This window comes from Tenrec ecaudatus, chromosome 2 (assembly GCF_050624435.1).
Source record: "Tenrec ecaudatus isolate mTenEca1 chromosome 2, mTenEca1.hap1, whole genome shotgun sequence".
Taxonomy (NCBI): Eukaryota; Metazoa; Chordata; class Mammalia; order Afrosoricida; family Tenrecidae; genus Tenrec; species Tenrec ecaudatus.
The window spans coordinates 59,031,680-59,058,372 of record NC_134531.1 but is presented as its reverse complement, the minus strand read 5'-3'; the positions used below and the strand labels follow the sequence as shown (position 1 = coordinate 59,058,372).

Below are 26,693 nucleotides of genomic sequence, written 5' to 3'. Positions count from 1 at the left end.
GGAACAAGGGAATAAGCACCGCATTACAAGCTTTTTCAACACACTGTACATGGCTCAATCTTCATGTATTTCAATTCCTTTTGCAATGTATGCAGGCTGTCTACAGCTGTAAAGCAAGCACACATCTGTTCAAAAGGAATGGCCAATCTTATTAAATTGTAAAACAAATTTCTTCCAACATTAATATATTGCCACTAATTCTGGTTTTATCTTTATAACTATGAAAATTTAAAAGATACTTAAAAAAAAAGAAATGGCTGTTTTTATCATTAGGATTTTTGAAAATAGAGGATTAAAAACACTATTTACATATTCTTGATGTATTGGGTTATGCACTGGACTGCTAATTATAAGGTCAACAGTTCAAATCCAACAGCTGCTCCAAGGGAGAAAGATTGGGCTTTCTTTTCTGGGGGTAGGGGCCCTCCAACTATTGGCATACTGACAGCCACAAGGTCTGCAGTTCCAATGCATTAGGAATTGCATAGGAGAAAGGTAGGCTTTCTGGTTCTACAAAGATGGCAGTTCTATCAGAACTATTACCTTTCATGAGCAAGTTCAAAGAAGTGTTGTGAAATCTTTGATTTTTTGAAAACTATTAGTGTTTGAAGGAAAAGAAAAGCAAGATGCACAGAATGAAATGCACGTCTGCTTTCCATAACTTTTTGAAACACCTTCATATAGAAAATGACCGAGAAGTCTAAATCCAAAGGAAATTAAGCCTTAGCTTACTGGAAATCAGTGTATATAATTTACTAAAACAGTGTCCTTTAAAATAACTTCAGACTTGAAAAGGAAAACCAAGATGACTAGAAAAGAGTGGAAGTGACATATGTTTTTAGAATATCTTTGTGTTTATAAATCTGTGTGTGGGGGGGGAAGCCCACTAAATAGTATCTTTTCAGAAGGCCCTCCTGTCATACAAAATTCTCTCATTAATATACATACAAATACCAAGTAGATTTCAAACAAAAATTACCCCGTAGCTCAGTTAAAATATCAATTTTTTGCTCAAGAACAGCTTCAAGCTGTGTTGCGTAGGAGTCCACATCGTAGTCCACTTCCTCCGTCATCTCGAGGAGAGCCTTTTCATCTTCTAGCCACCGGATAGATTCCTGCAGGAACCCAACGGACAGCACCCAGTTTTTCCGCCACAAAGGAACCAGTTTATAATTTTCATTCATAGATAGTAAAATTAAAAAAACATTTCCTTAAATTCAAACACAAGCATACATAATGGGCCAAGCAAAATAACTTAATTTCCCTACTTTAAAACTACCTTGGGTGGTAGAGCTTATGGGGAGGGACTGAGTCAAACAAGTACCAAGAGTGGGAAAAGTCAAAACCTCAAGGGCAATCTTGAAATGGACAGATCGGGAGTAATAGTTACTCAGTAGTATGATGGACTCTGTAACCTAGAACTTATACTAATATTTGGATTTAATGATCAGTTGGTGACTTTTTTTTTACTGTGTCCTGTCCATCCCACCCCCACGTGTGGTGACTAACTTCTAAACACCAACCTCAAAGGGGATCAGCTGATAGCCCATTTTAAGACAGTGCATGAGTCCATAAAACTACCTACTTAATATTCAGAAATGCCTTAAACTCAAGTTCTATTTTCTAGCAATGTCAAATTATATATAGTTGACAAAGTGAGATTATTGTGAATTCAATTTTTTTGGGGTATGAAAACAAGTATGCTCTAAGCCTTTTAAGAAATTTACAATCTCAACTTTCCAAATATCAGCACTTTTAATTGTTTAGTTAAAAATCAGACCATGTAGCACCGGGCAGAAATGGTTAACCTAAGGATAGGTATAAAAAAAAAGCATCTCCTTATTTAGCGATTAGCCGACATTTCACATTCATAATAGTACAAATATCTATTATCTGACCATGCTGTGCAGTAACAGACATGCCTGGCATTTCAATGAGGAGCGAGGTTTAAGAGTAACACTAGTTGTAATGGTTAGGGTTATATGCCAACTTGGCTGGGTCATGATTCTCAGAGGCTTAGCAGTTGTGTTATAATTTGGCAATTATGATGTAGTCATCCTTGACTTTGATCCGATGCAGTCATCCCCCATTTGTACATGAACAATTTCCCCATAACAACTTGTTCTTTAGACCTTCATCAGGTAAGTCAGGAGTGTTTGCATACAGGTGGATGTTCTTGAATGTCTGTGATACCATATATACTTGCGTATAAGCTGAGTTTTCCAGCATCTGGTTGGCTTATATTCAAGTATATATGGTGTATTCTTTAAAATAGGTGTAATGTTTTAGCCATTGTGCAAAACCATTAAATAATATCTAACTTGTTAGGTTCCATTGAGTTGATTCTGAGCCACAATGACCTTACGGTACAACAGCATGATATACTGTCCCCTGTACCCTCCTGTTACTATGCTTGAGATCAGTGTGGTAGCCATCATTTTGACGGCCTACATAATTTCATATACCTATATATGGAGCTCTAGTGACATTGTGGGTTAGGCATGCTTCTAACCCTTCAGAATTCAAGTTCAAATTCACCAGCTGCTTTGAGGGAGAAAGATGAACATCTGCTCCCATAAAGATTTAGTCTCAGAAACTACATAGGGTCGCTTTGAGTAGGAGTCAACTCGATGGCAGTGGGTTTGGGTACACAATACGGTGTTTGCATAATAGCTCAACATATAATACAGCGGTCACATGGCTTGTACGTAGCTTTGGGGTCCTGGCCTGGCCTGGTGCTCTCCTTGACTATGTTCTTTGTGATCATAGCCTGTGCCCTGGGCTTAGTTAGGAAAATGGCCACATGGTATATTTGATCCTCACATAGACAAGAATTTTCTTAATTATCAGTGTTCTTTGTACGTAAACTCAACACCTAGGCCTCTTGTAACAAGGGCTTGACTGAAATGCTGATCATTTTAATGAATGTACATCCTATTATCAAAGTGTTCCCATGTACTTAAGCTCTTCACCCAGTTGCACAAATGATCTAGAGTTGAGGCATTTAACTTCGGCTTACAGATTAACGTAGATTTCATCAATATCAAATAAGGAATACAGTTTAAGGCGGGAAATGGAAGTTACTTATTTTTCTTTCTTCAGGAAATACCTACAGTACCACAGGAAGCCACAAGGCTGTGGGGGAGTCTCCATAAAGACAATTTCCTCAATCATATAATCTTCCAGTATATTTTCTTATTAAAAAAGGAATATAGGAGGATCATACCAAAAAAGTTCTTTTAATAGGTGAGACACATGGATGACCAGATAGGGAGGTTCTGCTACACGCAGGGACATAACCCCCGTTACTAATCTGCCTCTGACAGCCTAATCACAGCTGTCTCTAGCTCCTGAAGCAGAGGAGTTTTTCTTAACTGCTGTTAAACAGGCTTACTATGAAGAAGGGAGTAATGAAGTTCAGTGAGGTACTTTACACATGTACTGACAAAAGCAAAGGGGGAGAAGAGGCATAAATACCGCTGAACCTTCCACCGTGGTGTAAAGAAAACAGTTTTTGTAGTCATTATGCTAAAATGACTAAAATTTGTCATACTCTATGTTCTACACACAAAGGTAGGGAATCCCCTTTGACTAAATAATTTGGCAATTGGTCCTGACCACACCTGAGTGGGAGCCCACTGACCTCACACCATGAGAGTTGACAAGGCCATGATCGGCTAAGCCTCAAAAGGCATGTCATCAAAGCTACATGTTGAAGTCAACAAACCCCCTAACAGCAGGAGACTCAATGGAGTTTCCTGGATGGTGAGAACAAACTGCTGGCATTGGGAGGATCTGCATATCTCCTATGGGACATGAAGCTCTACACATTCCCAAACCTTGCCCCATGTGTTTATTATATCCTTTGTTCTGATCATCTGAAGTAACTCCTTTCCCTGGTATACGAGTTACTCCAACGTAATTCTGAACATAAGAAGCAAGAGGAGGAACACTGCCCTGGCTAAATAGGGAAGAGATAGAAAGTGCTGTGTGGAATAGCTGGGGTGTGGAGTAAACAAGAAAAAGAGCTGAAATGTCTACAGGATGCAGATGGCATATGTGGAATGGCATTAACCATCCGCCACACATTTGGTGCAGTGACCTCAGCCTCCCAAAACTGAACCCATAGAAGTGGTGCAGTGACCAGGGTTAAATAGGGAGAATGCTGACATGTAACACGCATCAGTAAGTATTTTTCAGAACAGCGGATAGTCAAGGAAATCTGAAGCTCTTAGATGAATTTTTTTAAAGAAGCATTTTGAGGACAGATTCTGTCTTACTATACCTGGAACACTGCCCTGTGGTCTTCTACCACTTGTTCTTCCATTTCTACCATTTGTGAGACGGCTTCATGAAAAGTAAACAATTGTGGAGAAACCTCTTCTTCCTGAAACAGTTAAAAATATATATGATAAATAAAAAAGAAAAGATACACACTGTATATTATATCTCTCTATTGTATAATGACAGAAAACTAAATAAAAAAATCACAGCAACACACTCTTTTAATAAACTAGGCAAGGGGAGTCCTTACTATGTGAGAGACATAAAGGTTATGTATATTTATTTTAAAATGTGTACTGTATTTCTTGTGAGTCATTCTTTCCGCTAAGTATCCCATTGTGAGACTCTTCCCACCATTGGCTCCTGGGGAGAAAGATGAAACTGTTGGCTCCTGTGAAGCTTTCTAAGTCTTGGAAACCCAAAGAGGTGGTTTTACTTTGCCACATCCTAAAATTAGGTGCCTCGGCTGATAGTCGGTTCGACTTATACTCGAGTATATAGGCAAGTGAACCCAAATCCACTCACTGCCAGTGGGTGTGGTGTTTGCTGTGCTCGAGTTTTAATCTTTCTTTAAAAACTATTGACCTAGTTTATCCATCTTTTAAATACGTCTATAGTTCTTTAATTAAAAAAAAATGTAACATAATCTCTGTATAATTCTTTAACTTGTCCCCGCCTTCCCACTTTAATTAAAAAAAATACCAAATTTTAGTATTGGCGGAAAAAAAATGTCTATCTGGTGCGAGAGACAGCAAACTTGTGGGGCTCGTGGGCCATATGGTATGTACCTGCTTTAACAGTGATAAAGCAGCCAGACGATACCTAAATGAGCTCGGTTTATGCTCCATCCAATAAAGCTTGTTTTATAAAACCACAGGAAACTGGCTCACGGGGCAATACTTGCTGATCCCAGATTTAAATGGTAAGTTTTCAACTAACAAAGATTAACAAGATCATTACAACTATATTAAGACACTCACATTTTGTTCACAAAGAAGTTTGAGATCATCTCTTTGAGGGGAGCTGCCCACACCCCACTGGGTCTCCAGGTCATCAATCTGATTTGGTGGATGGTGCATTATTGGGCGAACATCACCAGCAGCAGTTGGATCCACAGTCAATTCTTTCACCCTATAAATACATAAAAGGCATTTAGAATAAATAGAGCCCTGTAGAGAAACAAGAAACATCACTATTTAAAATGAAGTCAATTCTATTAGTTAAGACTGATGTCAACTTTATGGGTCAACTTTACTTGTGGGTAAACGAAAGGGGATGTTGTGGGTATTTAAGTTTTACAGTTTACTTAAGTAGGTTTAAAATTATTTTAAATTACTGTGTATAATTACAAAGGAGAATTTAAAGCATACAGATTCAGCATTTTAAGGAAATTAATTGTTGCAATTATAGGAACAGAAAAAATTAATGATATAATTTAAATCAATAAATGGATCATTGCTGAAACCAGAGTATTTCATACAGTGCAGAATTTTTGGTAGTCATAATGCTCCATTTAAGTAGCTACATATAAAATAATTATATTTCTAATATTATGCTGAGGTGTAGCATTTAAAAATGTTTACCTATTATATTTAAATGTATGCATTTTGGAAAGGGCATGCTTTCTAGGTCAAGGGGATACCTGTTATATCCTGTTAGGAAAGGAAATTACAGGATAATGCAGAATAAAAATAAACTTCATTGTGAAAAAACCCACTTTACTTTTAAGTGATCAATATGCAAAAGTGACATCATCCTTAAAAACACGAAATTAGGAACCCTGAATCTTAAATCAACAGTGTAAAGTAAATAAAGTACACAAAAATGCAGCTCATGCAGCATAACCACCACCTGCCAAATGAAATGAAAATAAAATGGCCCCAGACGAAAGGAAATGAAATGTTTTATACATAGCACAACTCAAAAGAAATTACTCGAATACACATCTTATATAGAGAATGAAGTAGACCTGGTGATTGAAGGAGAAAAGTCGTCATACTCATAAGAAGGAGAGAGATCAGGGCGACTGCCACTACCCTGTGAGAAGGGAATGTCGGATGGACTAATTCCAAACTCCTTTACTCTGCAGCACCAAAACAGGCAACAGGTTACACAGAAAATACTCTTGTTGAAACAGCAACTTACATACATTTCAAGTTTTCATTTAATATTTACTTTAACTTGTTCAGAAAAGGAAATGAATACTGTTGTGATATATTTAGATTATCGATCCTCAGGCTCCATCATACTTTATCTTTCTGGGCTATTTCCCCCTTCCTCATAATTCTTCAGGAAGTTTAATCAGGCCATGATGGAACCTGAAATGCCCTCTAGTTCATTTGCTAAATAACTACATGCCTATTCAATCTCCTTTCTTCCAGTAGTCAATGACGTGAAGATTCCATTTGCATTAAAATCCTTTCAAGCTGTCCAGTCTTTCAAGATCCCAAAGCATTAAGTCTCAATGTCTTAGTCATCCTATGTAATGAATTAGCTTCATGGCAATAGTAAATAATTTTGTTTTGGGTGGTTCAGAAGCAGTGGCTTAGTTAAAAAAAAATTGCCTGAAACTTTAGCAGTCAAATTGGAATTGTTTTGGCGATTGTCTCTAATAGTTGTTTCCTGTGCCCTATTTTGGCCAACCCCATTTTATAATAATAGGTAACATTTATCAAGTATTCCCTATAGGTCAGCAAATTTTAGAAACTATATTATTTCATCCTCACAACTTTGAATATACTAACCATAATCTTTTCCACATCACTTTCCTCAAGTTCAACTATAAGACATTTCCATTTTAGAGGTCAAAACTCATCAAATACCAGTATTTTCATAGAATTCAAATGTAATATGTTTCTTCCATGCAAAAGCTTTGGACCCTACTGTTAGTATTTACTGTCAAAAGCTCAAACTTAATCACATTGTAAAACTCCTTAACAAAACATGCTAACAAATCTCTCCTCTAATATATGTCTCACTTTTGTCATCTGATTGCAAATGGGCTTGTCATCGATCAGAAACAATATTATTACAAACTGTCCTATCCCCCAGCTCCCACAAAACATTTAAGTATTTAACTCTAAACTTTGAAGGAATATTGTTTTCATATCCAATATAATGAAACAGAAAGAAAAAAAGAATTGTAGTAAAGTATAATTATTAATACACTTCGTATATTCCAGGTATTATGCGAAATATAAACATTTGAAAGAGATCCTCTTTTATCCTCAAAATAATATTTTGAAATAGATGTAATTACTCTTCAGATTTTAAAGTTAAGGAAACAGACACATAGAGGTTAGTAAGGGGTGAAATATTCAAATGTATTCTGACTTGAAAATTAAAACTCTTCAACCATGATGCTGTTAAAAATAATCTCAAATGGTTGTGATATAATCAATTCCAAAAAAGTATAAATTATAGTAAACTACCTCAAAATACTGTACAAATAAAATATTTATCCATTTTGATAAGATAATCAGTAGTTAAAAAAAAAGTGATATATTTTGATATGTTATTCAGGATTTTTACTAAAACAGAAGAAAATCTGACCAATTTTCTAAATCTGGCAGGATCTAAGTTAAGGGGATTCTGCTAGACTGTTAAAAACCATTTTTTGTCACTGTCATTTCAGTTCAGCCCTGAAGCACCGGCATGGGCTATCAAGAAAACAAAACCTAAAGAAAAGAGTTGAAAGTACTCCTAGAGATTAGGGGGTGGGAGGGGAAGTGGAGGATTGAGAATAATTACTGTCCCAGGTGGTAAGTTATGTAGTAAATGAATTTACATTCTATAATTATGAATTAGAATCTTTTACTTGGACTTAAATGAGCTTGAGTAATAGCTAGATAGCATTTTCATGACATCAGAAGAATTTCCAATATGCAGGGTTTTATTTTCCTTTAAGCCCTGTTTTATTTTTCCCTCTTCATCAAACTGTATCACATCCTCAGAACTTTCTTTTCTTAATGAAATGTAAATAGTCACCTTCACCCAGGGGAAATCCCAGGAGTTATGCTATCCTAAAGTTCACAACCTGGCACTTCCTCTCTCCCAACAGTTTTGTTAGTTATGGGTATATATAAGTACCGTATATACTCGAATCTAAGCCGACCCCAGTATAGCCGAGGTACCTAATTATTACCTGGGAAACCAGAAAAATGAATTGACTCGAGTATAAGCCTAGGGTGGAAAATGCAGAAGCTATGGGTGAATTTCAATAATCAAAACAAATGAAAATAAAATTACTAAAAATTGAGACATCAGTAGGGTAATGTATTTCAATATTTATTCTAAATAAAAAACATAAATAAAAGGACAAGTCATTTAACATTAGTAAACCAGCACAGTAAGTGGAAAATAGGTTCAACAAAAAGAGTAAGTTATCAACAATGATACCTTAAGAGTACTAGTCCCTGAGCTCAATCAGCAACCAAGCTAAAATGTAAAGAGTTAAAATCCTTCAAAACTGCATTCCTTATCATCATCATCTGTATCCCAATGCAGAGCTTCAGCTGGTGTGAGGTCATCATAGACGCTGTCCTCACTGAGATTGCCGTCATCACCATCACTGCTGTCATTTTCATACAAAGCGCAGTCTTCACTGCCATCCATAGCATTACTAATACTACATTTCTGGAAGGCACGTGGCACCATGTCTTCTGGAATGTCTTCCCATGCATCTAGAACCCACTTTGCTATTACCAGTAACTCTATGTCAGGCTTCATGAGATTTCCTCCTTTTGTTAGTTGGGCTTGACCAGATGACATCCATTCATGCCACATGCTTCGCACACAGTCTTTAAAAGGCTTATTCATCCCCCCCCCCCAACTATCATGATCCGAATTCTATCTTGCAAGTCTGGATAGAGCAGAGGATGTACACTGGTACAGATAGGAGCTGGAGGCACAGGGAATCCAGGGCAGATGATACCTTCAGGACCAGGGGTGTGAGGGGCGATACTGGGAGGGTAGAGGGTGAGTGGGTTGGAAAGAGGGAACTGATTACAAGGATCTACATGTGACCTCCTCCCTGGGGGACAGATAACAGAGAAGGGGGTGAAGGGAGACGTTGGACAGTGCAAGATATGACAAAATAATTTACAAATTATAAAGGGTTCATGAGGGAGGGGGAAGCGGGGTAGGAGAGGTTAAAAAAAAAAAAGAGGACCTGATGCAAAGGGCTTAAATGGAAAGCAAATGCTTTGAAAATGATGAGGGCAAAGAATGTACAGATGTGCTCTACACAATTGATGTATGTATGGATTGTGATAAGAGTTGTATGAGCCCCTAATAAAATGTTTAAAAAAAAAGGCTTATTCAAAGATACATCCAGAGAATGCAGTACAGATGTAAGCCCACCTGGAATAACAGCTAAAGTAACTTTACTAGATTTTGCCAATTTTTTATGTCATCTGACAGGTGAGCTTTGAACATATCCCAAACAAGTAACGATGGCCTTTTCTTTAAGGCTGCTCCTGGTCGTCGGTTCCAAATTTCTTCCAGCCACTTTTTTGTTCCGTCTTCACCCATCCAGCCTTTAACATGTACATGCACAGTAATTCTTGGTGGGAAACTGATCTTTTTAGGCAAGGTCTTTCTTTTAAAAATAATGACAGGATGCAGCTTAGTTCCATTAGCCAAACATGATAGAACAATTGTGTTTTTTTTTCATTTCCTGTGGTTTTAAGAAAAATGGATTTTTCTCCTAAACTTGCCACAGTTCTGTGGCTTAGAAGATCAAAAGTCATGGCAGTTTCATCCATATTCCCAGTATCTGCCAGGTCATAATTATAAATCCTTTGTTTTATAATAAATGACTGGAATGGCATAATTTTTTCTTCAAGGTCTTGTGGAAATTCCTGGGAAATCTTTGTTCTTTGTCTGAAACATATTCATGAAGAGGGCACACCATCCTGCTGACGCAGCAAATTTTTCAATGCCTGGTGCTCTCTGTTTGTCATCCTTAGCCATTTGTAGAGCATGTATGTGGATTCCCATGAGTGTTATGCAGTAACCATTCTGACAACACTCCATAACCCATTTATTCAATTCATTCTCTAGAGCCCCATAAAAAGACGTTAAACCACGACAAGCATTTTTAGCTTTTGGAATCTGTTCCAAGTCAGCCTTCATTTTCTGCCACTCCCTCGCTTGCTTTTCGTCAACACAGAATTCCTTACTTGCAATACTGTTATTGCTGTCTCTTCTGCTCTTGACATACCTTCATTTTGAAACCAGCCTCATATGACCAGCGTTTTTGTTTTGTTTCAAGTGTATCCATTTCTAATAGGGTAAAATACCAAGACTCTGAAAAAGAACTTTCATGGTTATTGCTCCCCCTCCGCACGACGTGTTACCTGGGAGGAGGAGGGGAGTCCGTGCGGGTGGGGGATGAAGGATGTGAATTAGCACAGAGACCAGAGGGGAGAAATGGAGCGCAGCCACAGACACACCTTTACCAGTTCAGCTGCCAGTGTAAGTGAATCACTATGGGTGCTTCTGTGAATTGGAGCCGTCTACTGATTGGTTAGATGTGAGTAAACGAACATTCAAAGCCCTGCAGTGTCAGCAGATCTTTGAATGATAAACAGCAGAGAAATGGCAATCACCTGCGAGATAACGGGCACTCATCCCGTTACCTGGGGAGGGGGGGGGGGCGGTGGCAGCGAGAATGTTACACCTCGCTGGGGTACTACTGACCTGTGTATAAACCAAACCAGTTTTTCAGCACAAGTATATACGGTATTTAAGTATTTAAAATTAATGCTAAAGTCCAAGAGACACCTCCCCCAAAAAGTCAATTTAAAAGATTAATATCACATAATAAATGTTTCTAGCTAGGATCCAATACCTCAAAGTTTAAAAAGGATTCAATTTAGAAAATACAGTTGTTATGTTTTAAAAGAAGCCAGTACACTTTTACGCCTTTTGAAAAAAAAAGTATATGGGCTTATGCATTCTAACAGTTACTACTCCCACTATAAAAGTATTCCTGTTGGAACAAAAGAAAAAGATCAAAATGCGAAATGATGAATAACATATCCAAACTTATCAGCTTCTGTCCTGCAGTTACAAAACCACTGTTTTCATATATATGAGATTTTTCTTATTCTCTTTTAAAATGTTTACTACTTATGAATGCATCCCTGAGAAATATCATGTACTATGTGTCTGAATGTCATATTAAGTGGAATCATACTTTTTTCTTTGAAATAAGGAGAACTTGCAGCTCAGTGATTGGTAGTTGGCTGCCAGCCAAAAGTTAAACTTGTGACCCTGCCAGTGGGAGAAAGGTGTGGCAATCTGCTTCTAAAATATTTAAAGCCCTAGAAACCCTATAGAGCAGTTTTACCTTGTCTTACATGGTTACTATAAGACAGTACAGATTCAGTAAAATCAAGACAACCTCTACACTCGAAATGGATTGCAGAGAAGAATTTTATCTCTACAATACAAATCTATTCATTTGTGTTACGTGAGTTGGAGAATTCACATGTTTCAACTGTAATTATATTATGAAATATAATATATTTGTAAAGTTATATTATGAAATATAACTTAAAAAATTCCCCCCATCTAGGCTAAAAAGGCCATATAAAGCTATTAACCTTCTTCCAAATTAAACACTTTCCAAACATTTTCAAAACATGACAAAATGATTCTAGATATTATCTTAAATAATAACACTGTGTTTTGGAACCGAAAAGGACAATAAAGTGTGATTTGCCATATCACATGTGAAAGCAGTCTACTCTGTAGGACTCTATTTGCGTCAAATTTCAAAATTTAGAGAACCATCTCTCATACCTATTTGCGTATCTCAACGTGTTAAGAGTATTTTCACAGGATGCCATCCCTGGGGAGATTGTAGCAATCTGTAAGATAAAATGTAAAGGTAGAGAAATTCAGATAAATGACCAAAACGGCACCGATGTAGTCTAATCTCACAACATTGATAACTAAAAATAAAAATGGAGGACATCTGAATGCCCCAAGATGATTTGAAATCTCAGCCATCATTAGGTAATTAATTGTAAACTTTGGTCAAATATAAACAACTCTCTAAAGGCACGAGAAAATGATCCATTCTTGTAGAAAATGGAGGAAGCTAAGACCTAGAAGGGAAGAGCACTGATTGGCAGACCACTTCCCTCTTCTTTATTTTTGGGGCAACTTGTTGCCTATAAGAGTGAACTTGACAACAAAAACGTGATTAGTAACTGGTAGTCTTACTGGTTAAGAAATCAAAGAAGAGAGCTGGGAGTGAGGAACAACTAGAGCAGCTGAAGGTGAAAGGAAAAGTTCAGAAGGGGGAGAATCACAAAAGAGTAAACTCAATTCTACATATTAACTATTAACTGCCTGACCCTCAACTAGGCATGCACAACACAGACACCAAGCAACAGAGCTAGGTCTAAAAGGACTAAACAGATTTCAATCTCGTTTGCTGCCTACCGCAGGTGAAATAGAGATTAGAGTAAGTTAGCTAAAATAGCTGCCTTCTAACACAAAACACAACACAACACATCAATCATCTTCATAAGAATAGAACAGAATCCAGAGTCTTTAAGGTCTTCATTCATAATGTCCAAAATTACTAGACACATACAAAAATAGGAAATTATGGCCTATATTTAAAGGAAAAAGTAATCAGATTTGCAGGGATGTATCTCTTATGATAGGAGATTCAAATGACTGTCGAGATATCCTATTTTCCCCTGGATACTGTATATGATTATTCATGTGGGACAAAACCAACCAAAACAAAAAACAACTTACCATGCAGGTGCGGGAGTTTTCACCTATGAACGAATCTCTTAACACCTGAGTGAGTTTACTTGCTCGGAAAGGAGTGTGAGGTTTGTTTCTACCTAAGGCTCTGATGCACTCCTGAAAATAAAGACAACAAGTGTCTCAAATGAGGCTTCAAGGAGTTACTTCATTAATCATTTAAAAATGTTTCTTACTACAAAACTAACACGTAAGTGGTGAAAATACAACTGACATTTTTATCTTGCATTGAAGATGTTTCCAGAAGTCCTACTTCAAGAAAATAGGAAAAAGAAAACCAAAAACTGACCCCCCCACCTCAAACTCATTATTACAAAAGATGCTTTTGGAGACTATAATTAGTATTTGAAAGTGACAGGTAGTAAGATAACTGCAAAATGTGACACTTTTAATTAAAGGTGCAACCCTGTCGGTCTCTTCAAGAAAGGAATACAATACTCGGCCATACTTTTTTGAAAGCTAGCTAGTGCACATTTTCTGAGTAATTATTTCTTACCTCAGTTCTGTAGTTTTTTGCCTTTCTCCAACAAAATATGCTAAGATTAAGGATCTGGAGAATCTCCCGCAATAGCCTGTCAAACCACAGAGCGCTTATCTACCTTACTTTGAAATGTACATACCAAGAAAAATCTTGGGTACTATATTAATCAATAATTAAATTTAAACTAAATTTTGAAAACCTCTTATATATTGGAGAAAGTGAGAATTCTCATTTTTGCAGCCAAGTTAAGATTATAGTAAAAGACAAATATCTTTCACAATAAATATATTTTATTTACCTTGAGTGCTAAAAGGCTTTTATTAATTTCAGCACCTTCAAGCCTAGTTTGTCTGTCTGCACTTGAAGTATCAGCTCCTCTTTCATTTCCAGCCAAATCAATGAGAGAAAATTTGCCATGTAGCTTTCCTTTCCTCCTAAGAATAATCTGAAACACTGCATGGCTCCGAGATGAATGGGCATTTGCAGAGGTTTGACCGGATGTCCTACAATGTGATGAAGGAAATTGTGATATAGAGCAATTTTAATGTACAGGTTCAAACTCTATATAATTGACCTTCAAAAACTGCAGATTCCACATTTGAGGGCTTAAAACACTTGGGGGAAGAGCAATTAAGTGGTGTGCTGAAAGTTCGATTTACATAGCACTGTCATAGTATTAAATATGCTACTTACGGCATAAGAGAGGATGTGCATAGGTTACATGCAACTACTATAGCATTTTATATAAGGGACTCAAGCATCATCCTCAGATTTTGTTATATGTGGAGTGCTGGAACTAAACCCCATGGAACTTCAGAGAGGACTATCTTCATTAAAAAAATAAAATTATCCTTTATATTAAGAATATTCTGAATGATACTTTATACTATGATATAAATTTTAATAAATGCCACTGAAAAGTTATATGCCACCAATATAAGCATTTATGAACAAAGCTGTGTTTACTTACAAGGTGCATTGATCAAACACACTCACTTTGTTGTTATATAAAAAGGATCTAACACTGATTAGGAAATTAACTTTCCTAATTTACCTGCAACTGTTCCCTATGTCAATGAGCTTTAGTACATCTTCAACACATTTGACTTCTCGTTCCTGTAGTCCCACCACTTGAACCTGTTGTTTTCCATCTTCTAGCACTCTTAATTTTGTTTTTCTGTTTAGCAAATCAAACACCTACAAAAAGGCATTTAAAAATTATAAGTTTTTTTTAAAAAAAGATCAGTTTTCCAAAGTGAACCAAAATCAGAAAATTTCAAAGCATTTTTAGAGTACTAATAATGCTCAATAGTAAAGCTGAAGTGCTGCAAAGGGTACTAAAAAAATTTCCTGACGAATTTTAACAATATGCCAGAAAATATGTAAAATGGGCGCTTACCTTTCCACTGTAAATTTCAAAAAAGGTTGCATATACTTGAAGTTCTAACTTCTTATAGTTTGGCTTCTTAAGCATTAAAAAGACATCCCGAGCTGTCAGAAATGTCATATAGGGAAAATCATTAAGATGTAATAATATTATCTTTAAAAGCAAATACAATTTTCTAGTTGTAGACGGATAAGCTATTCTGTATCTAAAATGAAAAGGCCAAAAATAAAGACTAAAACTAATATTATTAAAAAAGATCTGTTTGGGTTTATATGCTACTCTTTTTCATATTAAAAAAGGATGCTATTTTATTTTAAAAAAAAAAACCAACAAAACAAAATTATAAACTATTCTTGCTATGATATGAAATCACAATTTTCCATAATTCAATTACTCAGTAACAAATACTCCACCAATATACCACATTACATTGTAACAGACATAATCAGGATTTGTCTCAAAAAATTAATCTCATAGTTCTTTTCAAGCACCCTGCAAACATCATTTAAAGAATAATGATGTGCAATAAGCATAGTATTATATTTGCCCTTAAAATCCTGGACAATATTTCCCAAAGTCTTATTTCAAAGCCATTGGGACACACTCCAATAAGAATATTGCTGAAATATATATACACAAACCACAGTTACCTGCTAATGCATATATCCCTTTAGAACAGTCTTGGTTCTTTCCTGAAAAGTCACCACCCATAGTCTGCATGTTAAAAGAAAAGGGGTGGGAGAGAGAAGGGAGAATAATAATAACTATTAACCAGCAAAAAGGCCTAAGAATTGAAGTTGCCTAATTGTTACAAGAAAAATAAGCTGTAGCTTCATGTCAGGATGTTACTTGTAACGAATCACTTACATGTGTCTTTCCGCTTCCAGTCTGCCCGTAAGCAAAGCACGTAGCCATGCCTCTTTCAAATATAGTCTCCACTAGTGGTCTAGCTGTAAACCTAAGATGAAATCCAACCGTCAGAATTTGCTGTCAATATTTACGTTAAACAAAAAACACTAATACCAAGTCTTATAAATTGTTATTGAACCTAATAATTTATGGAAAATCTTTGTTAATCAAGCAATAATTCCAAAATAAACAATGACAACGGATAAACTAAAAACTAGTATTGACCGAATTAAGACATGTAGAGGAAAGTAGTAAGTTTAAAAAATATTTATTAGCAAGACAATAAGACATATATGTCACAAGATTCGAAGGGATCAGGTATCAAGCATAAAAAATCACATCATAAAAAAAAAAATCACATCATAGTGAATGAGGGGGTAGTGCAGAGTGGGGACCCAAAGGCTATTTGTAGGCAAATGGACATCCCTTACAGAAGGGTCTCGGGGAGGAGGCAGGCCGGCCAGGGTGCAATGTAACAACAATGAAACATACAACTTTCCTCTAGTTCTTAAATGCTTCCTCCTCCCAACTATCATGATTCCAATTCTGTCTTACAAATCCAGCTGGACCAGAGGATGTACATTGGTACAGATGGGAACTGGAAACACAGGACAGATGAACCATTCAGGACCAGTGCTGAGAGTGGTGATACTGGGAGGGTGGAGGGAAGGTGGGGTAGAAAGGGGGAACCGATAACAAGGATCTGCATATAACTTCCTCTCTGGAGGTCGGTCAACAGAAAAGTGGGTGAAGGGAGACATTGGACAGTGTAAGATATGATATGACAAATAAAAAAGATATGACAAAATAATAATGACTTGTAATTATCAAGCGTTCATAATGGAGGGGGCAAAGGGGAGAGAGGGAGAAAAATGAGGAGCTGACACCAGGGGCTCAAGTGGAAAGCAGATGTTTTGAGAATGATGATGGCAACAAATGTGTTTGACACAATGGATGTACGTATGGATTGTGATGTGTTGTACGAGCCCCCAATAAAATGATAAAAACCCTAAAAAAAAGACATATACGATGTAATCACTATTTCCTAGCCCTAAAAAAGCAGCAGCTATAATTCCAACAACAAAAAATCATGGGTAATAATCTCAATAAATAGAAAAAAAGCTAATGGGGGAAAGTATTTCTTTATAAATAATTTTATTGCAGGCTCTTATAACAATCCTTACATCAATTTTTATCAAGCACATTTGTACATATATTGCTTCCATTATTCTCAAGACATTTTCTATTTGAGCCCTGGTATCAGCTTTTTTCCCCCTCCCTCCCATACTCACCCACCCACCCCATGACCCCTTGATAAACTATAAATTATTTTATCCTACATCATCTGCTGTTCTCCCTTCACCGGGGCTACACACTGACCATTATAACCGGTTCTTCCTTTCTCCCACCACCTTCCTCCTACCCTCATGGTATCACTACTCCCATTATTGTCCGGAGGCGTTTATCTGTTCTGGATTCCATGTGAGAGTTCTTATCTGTACTAATGTTCATTCTCTGTCTAGCCGGATTTGTAAGTAGAACTGGGATCACGATAGTAGTCGGGAGAAAGCACTAAAGAACCAGAGGAATGTTTGGTTGGTGCACCCTGGCTGGCTCATCCCTTCCTTGTGACCATTCTGTGAGGGGGTGTACAATTGTCTACAGATGGGCTTTGGGTCTCCATTCCAACTCTCCTTGTTCTTAATGATGCAATTGTTTGTTTTGGGTCTTCTGATGCCTGATACCTGATCCCATCGACACCCAGTGATCACGCGTTCGTGTGCTTCTTCCATGTGGGCTTTGTGGCTTCCCTGCTACATGGCGGCGTAACTTCAAGCCTTTAAGATCCCAGACACTGTATCTTTTAACAGCCCGGTAACATCAGCTTTATTTACCACATTTGTTTATGACCCATTTTGTCTTCAGTGATCTTGTTGGCAAGGTGAACGTCACAGAAGGCCAGCTTATTAGAACAAAGTGTTCTTGCATTCAGGGAGCACTTGAGTCCGTCTGCTACCTTACTACTTTAACATATACATATATGTGCAGACCGATAGCCTTATCATTATATACCAACATACTTACATATATATGCCTATATTTATACCTCTATAAATGTCTTTTGCCTCCTAATTCTTTCCTCTATTTCTTTTTACTTTTCTCCTGTCTCACTATCACATTTGACCTTCATTTGGCTGAAAGTATTTTCTTAACACCATTTAATGGAAAGATGCTAAGATTTGCTAGAATGTGCACAAATAACTTAGAGGAAAAGAATAAAACTAAGTTCTGAGTTGATAGTCTTCATTCAGAAAAAAGATAAATTATTGTGGGTTGAATTATTTTTCAATCATAATGGTATAATCCACTGATACAGTTAAAAGATAAAGGGGGAAACAAGTACTTCTTCATGAGCAAAGCACTGTAAATTATGCTAGGAAACAAATCTTTATTAGAGGGTAAGTCAAAAGTATCTCTAACAAAATCTCAGAAATCTGGTATTTCTTTGTAAGAAATGTAACCCTCCCAAGTCCTTTTGGCAACTGAAAAAGTCGTAATCATGGTGGTAAGGTGAAGTTTCTTAATATGGCTCCGTGACACCCACAAAATGATTGGGTAGGTCTATGCATCAGGGTCTGTGAAACACCAAGAGAAATGGATTGGTCAATTTTGTTAGCCATTCCCCTGTGTACGAGAGCCATCTCGGAAACGGAGAGCGTGCCAGCTGCGGAGAGCAGTGATTAAGACTACGAGACCGTGAGGTAGAGGAAAAAAGGGGAGGCTATGAGATATAGTAGTGGTTGGGCACAGAAGTAGAGGCCAAAGGACCATGTGGCTGAGAGATTGAGAACCAGGGAGACCGGCTGGCTCTCTGGCTGAGGAGAGGCGCTGATGTGGACCAAAGACTATATGGTTGCTGAGGTGGGTAACCAACGTATTTACTTCTCTAATAAGCCTCCATAATTGTGAATATTGTCTGCAAGTTCCGTGTGGCCACTGCAATGATCATCCAATCCAGTGGCGTGCCATGAGAAGAACAGTTCATGTCAGAATAGGGCACAGAAAGCTGGAGGGTGGAGGCATGTCTTGTGGTCACTGGTTTTGGGCTGTTGTGACGATAGATTCTCATTCACCCTGGTGTAGTCAGCCAGAGGTCAGATATGGGTCCTCCATGCTGTTATCGCAAAAATCTTCTGAAATGATTCTTTGCCTTGAATTCAACTGGCTCAGAAGGTCCCGTCAATGAGACTAAGACAAAGGTATTACTGAAAGAACTTGTATACATCCATCCAGCAATTGCAGAGATGTGTTTAAAAAATTAACCTGTGCATGTATAAATGAGAGTCCTTGTCTTACTTTGATATAGGCTTTCATATAATGCAAGTGGAACACTTTATAGGTCTGCTGGTATTTTAAGGATAAGTTAAAGAAGGAAAGAAAATAAAAACAAAAGTATAATTTCTCAAACCAAGCGTTAAGGATAAGAGGTAAGATCAATATTGGTAAAGTTAAGTATACCAACAGGAGGAAACAAGAATGTTTACTAAATGTACTTTTATATAAAACGACTTCTTAGCAACAATCCTAGAAGTTACCCGACATGTTTTACAGGGAAAAGGAGAGTGAGGGAGGGGAAGAGGGCTCTGTTCCCACAAAGCAAAAAAAAAAAAATTAAGATTATAATTCTCCTTTAAATATATTCTTTGTATTTCGAGAATTTCATATATTTTTAAGCTTTGTTCTCTTCCATTACAACTTGATCTCTGTTGTTGCTGGTCTAAGGCCAGTCAAGTTGGTCTCAACAGTATTTCATTTGTAACATGTTCAGGTGCTGTGGATTAGACAGACATCGGCTGTTAAAAGGCATAGTTCAAAACTTCCAGCCACCCTGAAGACAAGGTTGTCTGCTTCTGTACAAATGTACTGTTTATAGGGTCGCTAAAAGTTGGACTTGACTTGATGGCAGTTAGTGGGCTTAGTGCAAGATTTTCGTCAACATTTAAAAGCTGCATGTGTATCAAGAGCAGTTGATCGTGATAAAGTTTTTGTTGTGAGCGGAAGGAAAGTAGTGTCTGTAAGTTAGATGATGGCAACCCATGCACTGCCTGTATTTTTAAAACTCTAAAATAAAAGGCAACAAAACAGAGTATTCCTATAATTACCAAGATTATGCAGAAAGCAATGATGCTACACTGAGCTATTATACAGATATTGGTGTAGGAGCCCTGGTGGCAGGTATAGTGGTTTCCTTTTGGGGCTACTAACCAAAAGGTCAGCAGTTCAAACTCACCAACTCCTCTGAGAGAGACAGGTGAGACCTTTTGCTCCTATAAAGATTTTGAGCCTTAGAAACCCAAAGGGGAGGTTCTATTCTGTCCTTCAGGGCAGTTAGGAGTTGAAATCAACTAAGTGGTAGTGGTGTCTCTTTTGTTTGTTTTCAAGATATACGGTGTATGTAGATGTATATATGTATAATATGGATACATCAGTAAAGAAAATGAATTTTTGGCACGTAGAGAGAATATATATATATTTTAAACATTTTTCTTAAAGAGAACAAATCAATATTTACTACACTGTCTAGGGTATTTTCTTCTTTATTTAAGCTAAAAATGAAAGAGAATATAAGGTATAAGAATAAGGTTTTGATTCAGACAAGGATTACCTTACCTACCTGTAAACCATTTCATTAGGAGCTGAGTCATCAAAGGCATAATCAAAACGAAAGGTTTGGTTTTCTAGGTATCTTGTTAAATCTACTTTTTGTTTTGGTTCATGCACCATCACAACATCTTTACTAGGGATTGTGATTACATCAAGGTCTTTCATTTGAGTTTCTAAAACAAAGAAAATCAATGTCCAGTAATTATTACAGCATTTGAATTAATTTACAAAATTAAATTTAAATAGTAAGAATTTAGACAAAAGTAGCTTTTAAACCGATAACATTCAACAGAGATATGCCATTGACATTAAGTAAGAAAAAATATTCCACAAAGTTAAAAAAAAAAAAGAAAAGTAAAGTCAAGACTTCGGTGAAGCAAGAACCAGGAAGGAAAATGACTCAGTAATAACAAATCACTGATCTACCCATAGAAACCTACTTAATGGTAAAGCTCAAGTGAAATTATTTGTATCTAATGCTTTCAAAGCAAAGTGATTTATGTAAATACAAAAATTCATTGCAAATAAGATAAAATCAACTTTAGTAGACCCTTTTAAACATAATACCTCATGCATTTTCTTAATACCTTTTTTGTTGAGTGGTCGTTTCCGTACACAAACACATATTCTGTGTTCATCAATCTATGAAAAAAAAAATCAGTGATTAAGTAACATTAACAAGTCAATTATGTAATATTCTGCCGAAATTTTTTAGAAATTTATGTATGGCATAAGTTTAAGTAAACTTAAAAGCAAACTAGCTCACACATAATTTTAATGGTTATCACAAATAATTTGTAAAATCTGATCACAATAGACACTTGTTATTAGTTATCACCTCAAAAGATAACTTTATAAAGGGCATAGACTTTTTTTCTTGGTAGCTCTCACTTTACACTTAAGAAGTTGTCTAATTATTCATTTCCATGAATAATAAATCTATACAACTTGTACATAGCACTTGTTTATATAAACGTAAAATTTTCCATCAAATGGCAAAATTTTCAGGTTCATTAGAGGGAAAGTTGTTGACAAAGAAAAGTATAGGTAAGAAATATAATTCCAAAAAGTTCAGAACACAAAATAATTTGTAAAAAGCCGCATCCCTTCACTTATGTATTGTCTATGACTGCTTTTGTATTACACTGAGAGAGCTAAATAATTGGAACAGGGATCGTGTAATTCAGAGTCCAAATTATTTCCCTGCAGACCCTTATAGAAGTTTGTCAGTCCCTTTCCTAAGCTATAAACTCAGATGTAGTAGGTTAAAACACATGAAAGGGTATATAGCAAGGCCTAAAATATATGAAACAGTATAGTTATATACCAGTCCATTAAATCCTGCATATCTAACACAGATGTATTATGTGTAAGTTTCATTGTTGTTACACGGGGCTGAGTTGATGTTTATGACTCACAGTGTGAGTCTGTGTGAGGGAGCAGAACTGCTCCATAGGATTTTCCTGGCTGTTCTCTTTATGGGAGCAGGCTGCCAGGTCTCTCTCTGAGTGGGTTCCAACTATCAGTGGCAAGCGCTTTACTATTTGTGCTACCAGAGCTCCTTGTGTAACCAATATTCTATTTAAAGCTAACTTATGGGAATTAATTTTCATAAAATAACTCACAGAAGTATTCCCTATCCAATAAATTATTTTGTCAACTAAGAGGCATTGCGTAACATGTGCCAAGTACTAGGTTTCTTCTGGTCTATGGCACCCCTCAACAACTTTTATTCTAAAAGTTAGAATAACATTTATTTTAACATAACACATCAATTAACAGTAAAGTTCATTGGCATGATGGTAGGATCTATAGCCCAAATCTAAGAGAAAATAAGCCTGGAGCTGAGATCAAAGCATCAGTGAGGGTAGTCAGAGAGGAAACTGGTCTTCTGACAATCAATCACTCTTTACCCGTGGCTCTGCCCTCCCACAGACGGCTTTGCTTTGAAAAGGACATCTCTGTGGATAGATAGCATGTCTAATATACCAAAGTATAGGAGCTTAGCATAAATGTGGATGATTTCTTGATTTTCTTTTTAAAATGTGGGGGAATGAGTACCCGTAAGGAGAGAAAAAAAATACACAACTAAATACAACATAAATTTAATGGGTAAGTTGTAAATATACTTAAAATAAGTATTTTTATTATGTGCAACATTAAAAATCCCAGAACAATGGTTTACAAACAAAGAATCTTACAGGATCTGCCGTCGTTAATGGTCTATAATCCAAACTTCCTCTAAAGTCTCTGATCATACACATAATTTCATAATTTGGGTTTGTAGCATCAACATCCTATAAAAAGAGAGTTTATCATTTATGGTCAGTATAATACTCTGTTGCATTATGTCACATAGCTTGAAAATTAAAATTAAACTAAATGTTGTTAGGTGCTAGCAAGATAATTTTGACTAACAGAGGACCCCATGTGACAAAGCAGAATTGGTCACAGTTTGCTAGGCTTCATGAAAAAGGACCCCGAGTGGAGCAGTGGTTAAGCACTTGGCTACTAAGAGAAGAGCTCGAACTCGCCAGCCACTCCCTAAGAAAAAGATGCAATCCCTCCAGGACCAGTGGTGAGAGTGGCGATACTAGGAGGGTCGAGGGAGGGTGGGTTGGAAAAGGAGAACCGATTACAAGGATCTACGTGTGATCCCTTCCCTAGGGGACGGACAACAGAAAAGTGGGTGAAGGGAGATGTCGGACAGGGCAAGACATGAGAAAATAATAATTTGTAAATTATCAAGAGTTCATGAGGAGGGAGGGAGCGGAGAGGGAACATGAGGAGCTGATGCCAGGGGCTTGGGTGGAGAACGGATGATTTGAGTGTGTCATTTGTGAGAATACATCCAAATTCAAAGGTAAGATGTAGGACGAGGCTCCAAAAGTTCATGGAAAAACATCCATTATCTTCTAATTCCATTTTCCCATGAATTTCTGAAAGTCCCTTTGTATTAAATGTAATTTTGTGTTAGGGTCCACATTTAATAGGTTCTTTTTAATTTTAAGAATACAACTGTATACATGCATTCTGTTAACTCCAAACCCAGACTTTGTTATAGCCATTTAACTGTTAACAAATTTATCAGCTATTTATGTCTTAACTATCCTAGAAAATATGCGGGGGTTTCAAAAAATCATGGGAAAGTGAATGAAAAGACAATAGGATTTTCACATAAACTTTTTGAAGCCCCATCATAGAGTAAAAAATAGGGCACATATTAAACAATAATATCCAATTTCTTAATCCTGAAATTTGATGAAGTCTATTTCAAGGAGTTTCAAGTATGAAAATGGATTAATATATGTTCATTTCCTGTTCTTCATGACCCTCAAAAAAGAACTAAAACAATGGTAAGATAAGCCTTCAGTGTAAACACAAAATTTAACCAAGATTCCAAAGTGAAGATCTTCTCTAAAACTCCAAATTACCAAATGCTGACTGAAATTTACCATTCTGCTTCAGAATTCAGAAAATTCAGGTTAGTACACAAATGTCATTACTTAAAAAACCTGTCTATGGATTGTGATAAGAGTTGTATGAGCCCCTAATAAAATGTTTTTTAAAAAAGAAAAAAACCCCTGTCTTGAGCAATAAATTAATAACTGTAAGAAGTCAAGAATTTTCACCTATTATATTGAAATTTGCATAAAATGTAACAAAATTTCAGAATTGTTGAAGCTTACTTTCAATGATCACATATATAAAATCATAAGTGGGCTATGAAGTAAAATTTAAAGCGATCCCAAAATGTATTAAGAAATGCATGAAATACTCACAGGAAACACCAGGTGGCACCTATGCTAAGTAGCAGTGGACATCTGCTGTTCTGCATATTTTAGTTTTAAAATCCAAAATGATACTCTCAGATATAAACTGATTATTACACTAGTTCTACCAGTTGACAGCATAATATCTGAACTTGTAGTTTAACACAATTAAAAGTATTTAGGCATATTCGTAAATAAACAATTGTGAGATTTTATTAGGGGAAACAAATTCTGAAAAAAGATATACTCTAAGCTCAAAGGAGAAGGTATATGTATAACATAAAATTTATAATTAAACCACTGCTATTCAGGGATTTTATTACTATCTGAAAGGAATGACAGGATACAATATTCATTTTTCAAACGTATGCACTCAGACTACTGCCATAAATTTAGGAAAATGTACCTCATAAAAATAGCATGAGATGAGTACCGAGAGGGATTATGTTAACATTTCGCCAAGCATCTACCATGATAATGGGAAGGCACCAAGAGCATTATGGAGAATAAGAGTAGCTGGTACCCGCATACAGCTCAGACAAGAGCAGAAGAGAAGTAAACTCAGATGTAAACACGATATGCTGCAGATACACCTAACTGAGGCCAAGAAAAGCCAGGAGAATAGAAGTGTCAATTAAACAGAAGGTAGATAGTTAAGAAAGGAAAAAGGAAAAGATAGGGAGAGGTTACATTACAGGAAGAAGCTTGGAGGTTGGTTGAAGCCTAAAACAAGACAGGAGAGGTAGAGAACAGTAAGATAGGAGTGCTACATCATACAAAACCTTCTATGAGTGTATCATAAGAACTTAAATTCTGTAGCAGGCAGAGCACTATTTGATAATTTTAAGATGAAGAACAATCTGCCAGTTTTCATTTCCAGTTTCAGAGAACAAAACATTTACTTCTCAATATTCATGATCAATTACATTTCAGGCATAGGACTAGATACTGGGGACATGACAGCACCCCAACTCACTGCCATTGAGTCAACGTCGACTCATACTGAACGCCCTGTGGGTTTCTGAAGCTGTACACTATTTACAAGAGTAGAAAGCCCAATCTTCTGAGAATCTGCTGCTGGTTTCTAACTGCTGACTATGCAGATTGCAGCCCAATGCGTAACTACTACACCATCAGGGCTCCTAAAAAAGAGTTTTTACTTTTTAAAGTTACCTCAAAGGAGCTCGGAAAAACACTCATCTAATTGCTTATTCAGAACATAAGACTACGGGTACATAAGCAAACGTGGTGAACAAAGCTGATGGTGCTTGTCTATCAAAAGATACAGCATGTGGGGTCTTAAAAAGGCTTGAAGATAAATAAGCAGCCATCTAGCTGAGAAGTAACAAAGTCCACATGGAAGAAGCACATCAGCTTGTGTGATAATGAGGTGTAGATGGGATAAGTTATCAGGCATCAAAGACCCAGAGCAAAAAATCATGTGAATGAGGGGGGGAGTGCGGAGTGGAGGCCCAAAGCCAACCTGTAGGCAATTGGACATCCCCTTACAGAAGGGTCATAAGGAGAAGACAGGACAGTCAGGGTACAGTATAGCACCAATGAAACATACAGCTTTCCTCTGGTTCTTTAATGCTTCCTTCCCCCGCTATCATGGCCCTATCCTACCTTACAAATCTGGTTAGACCAGAGCATGTATATGGGTAGAGATAAGAACTGGAAATACAGGGAATACAGGACAGATAAACTCCTCAGGACCAATATTAAGAGTAGCTATTCCAGGAGGGTAAGGGGAGGGTGGGGGGAGAAAAGGGGAACTGATCACAATGACCTATCTATAACCCCCTCCCAGGGGGATGGACAACAGACAGGGGGTAAAGGGAGACATCAGACAGAGCAAGACATGAAAAAACAATAATAATTTATAAATTATCAAGAGTTCATGAGGAAGGGAGAGGTGGGAGGGGAAAAATGAGCTGATACGAAGGACTCATGTAGAAAGAAAATGCTCTGAAAATGATGATGGCAACATATGTACAAATGTGCTTGACACAATGGATATATGTACGGATTGTGATGAGTTGAATGAGCCCCAAATAAAATGATTTATAAAATATATGTATATATTTTCAGCAATAAAAAAAAACATAAGACTAATAAAAGAGTATTTTTATTATAATATAAAAATAACTTTTAAGTGGCACCATGAATTGACTTGATGGCAGAGGGTTTTAAAAAACTGTCATTAATAAAGTCTAGGTGTATGGTGCCATTTAAAGTCAGTAGGAGTGAGGGATACTGAAACTGCTAACTTCCCTGAGGACATGAGCCTTACTTCTCTTTTCTCACCACAACATTAAACTGAAACCAAAATCAAACCCACTGCTATCAAGTAGATGCCAACTAATAGTGACCTAAGACAGGGTTTCCAACACTGTAAACC

The 26,693-nt window shown here is 36.8% G+C and overlaps 1 protein-coding gene across 2 annotated transcripts in view; it reads right to left on the bottom strand.

The window, feature by feature from the left end:
• Positions 1–26,693, bottom strand: part of KIF2A (kinesin family member 2A) — a 70,222-nt gene that overhangs the window by 822 nt on the left and 42,707 nt on the right. For both annotated transcript variants that reach the window (XM_075541072.1, XM_075541073.1), the window contains exons 7-19: positions 22,721–22,816; positions 21,107–21,161; positions 20,530–20,692; positions 15,813–15,903; positions 15,596–15,659; positions 14,958–15,049; positions 14,613–14,755; positions 13,857–14,061; positions 13,066–13,176; positions 12,094–12,161; positions 5,265–5,415; positions 4,286–4,387; positions 980–1,115 (exon numbers count right to left, since the gene is read on the bottom strand). In XM_075541072.1, coding sequence (XP_075397187.1) covers positions 980–1,115; positions 4,286–4,387; positions 5,265–5,415; positions 12,094–12,161; positions 13,066–13,176; positions 13,857–14,061; positions 14,613–14,755; positions 14,958–15,049; positions 15,596–15,659; positions 15,813–15,903; positions 20,530–20,692; positions 21,107–21,161; positions 22,721–22,816 — 1,477 coding nt within the window. The remainder of the gene's footprint in view (positions 1–979; positions 1,116–4,285; positions 4,388–5,264; positions 5,416–12,093; positions 12,162–13,065; positions 13,177–13,856; positions 14,062–14,612; positions 14,756–14,957; positions 15,050–15,595; positions 15,660–15,812; positions 15,904–20,529; positions 20,693–21,106; positions 21,162–22,720; positions 22,817–26,693) is intronic.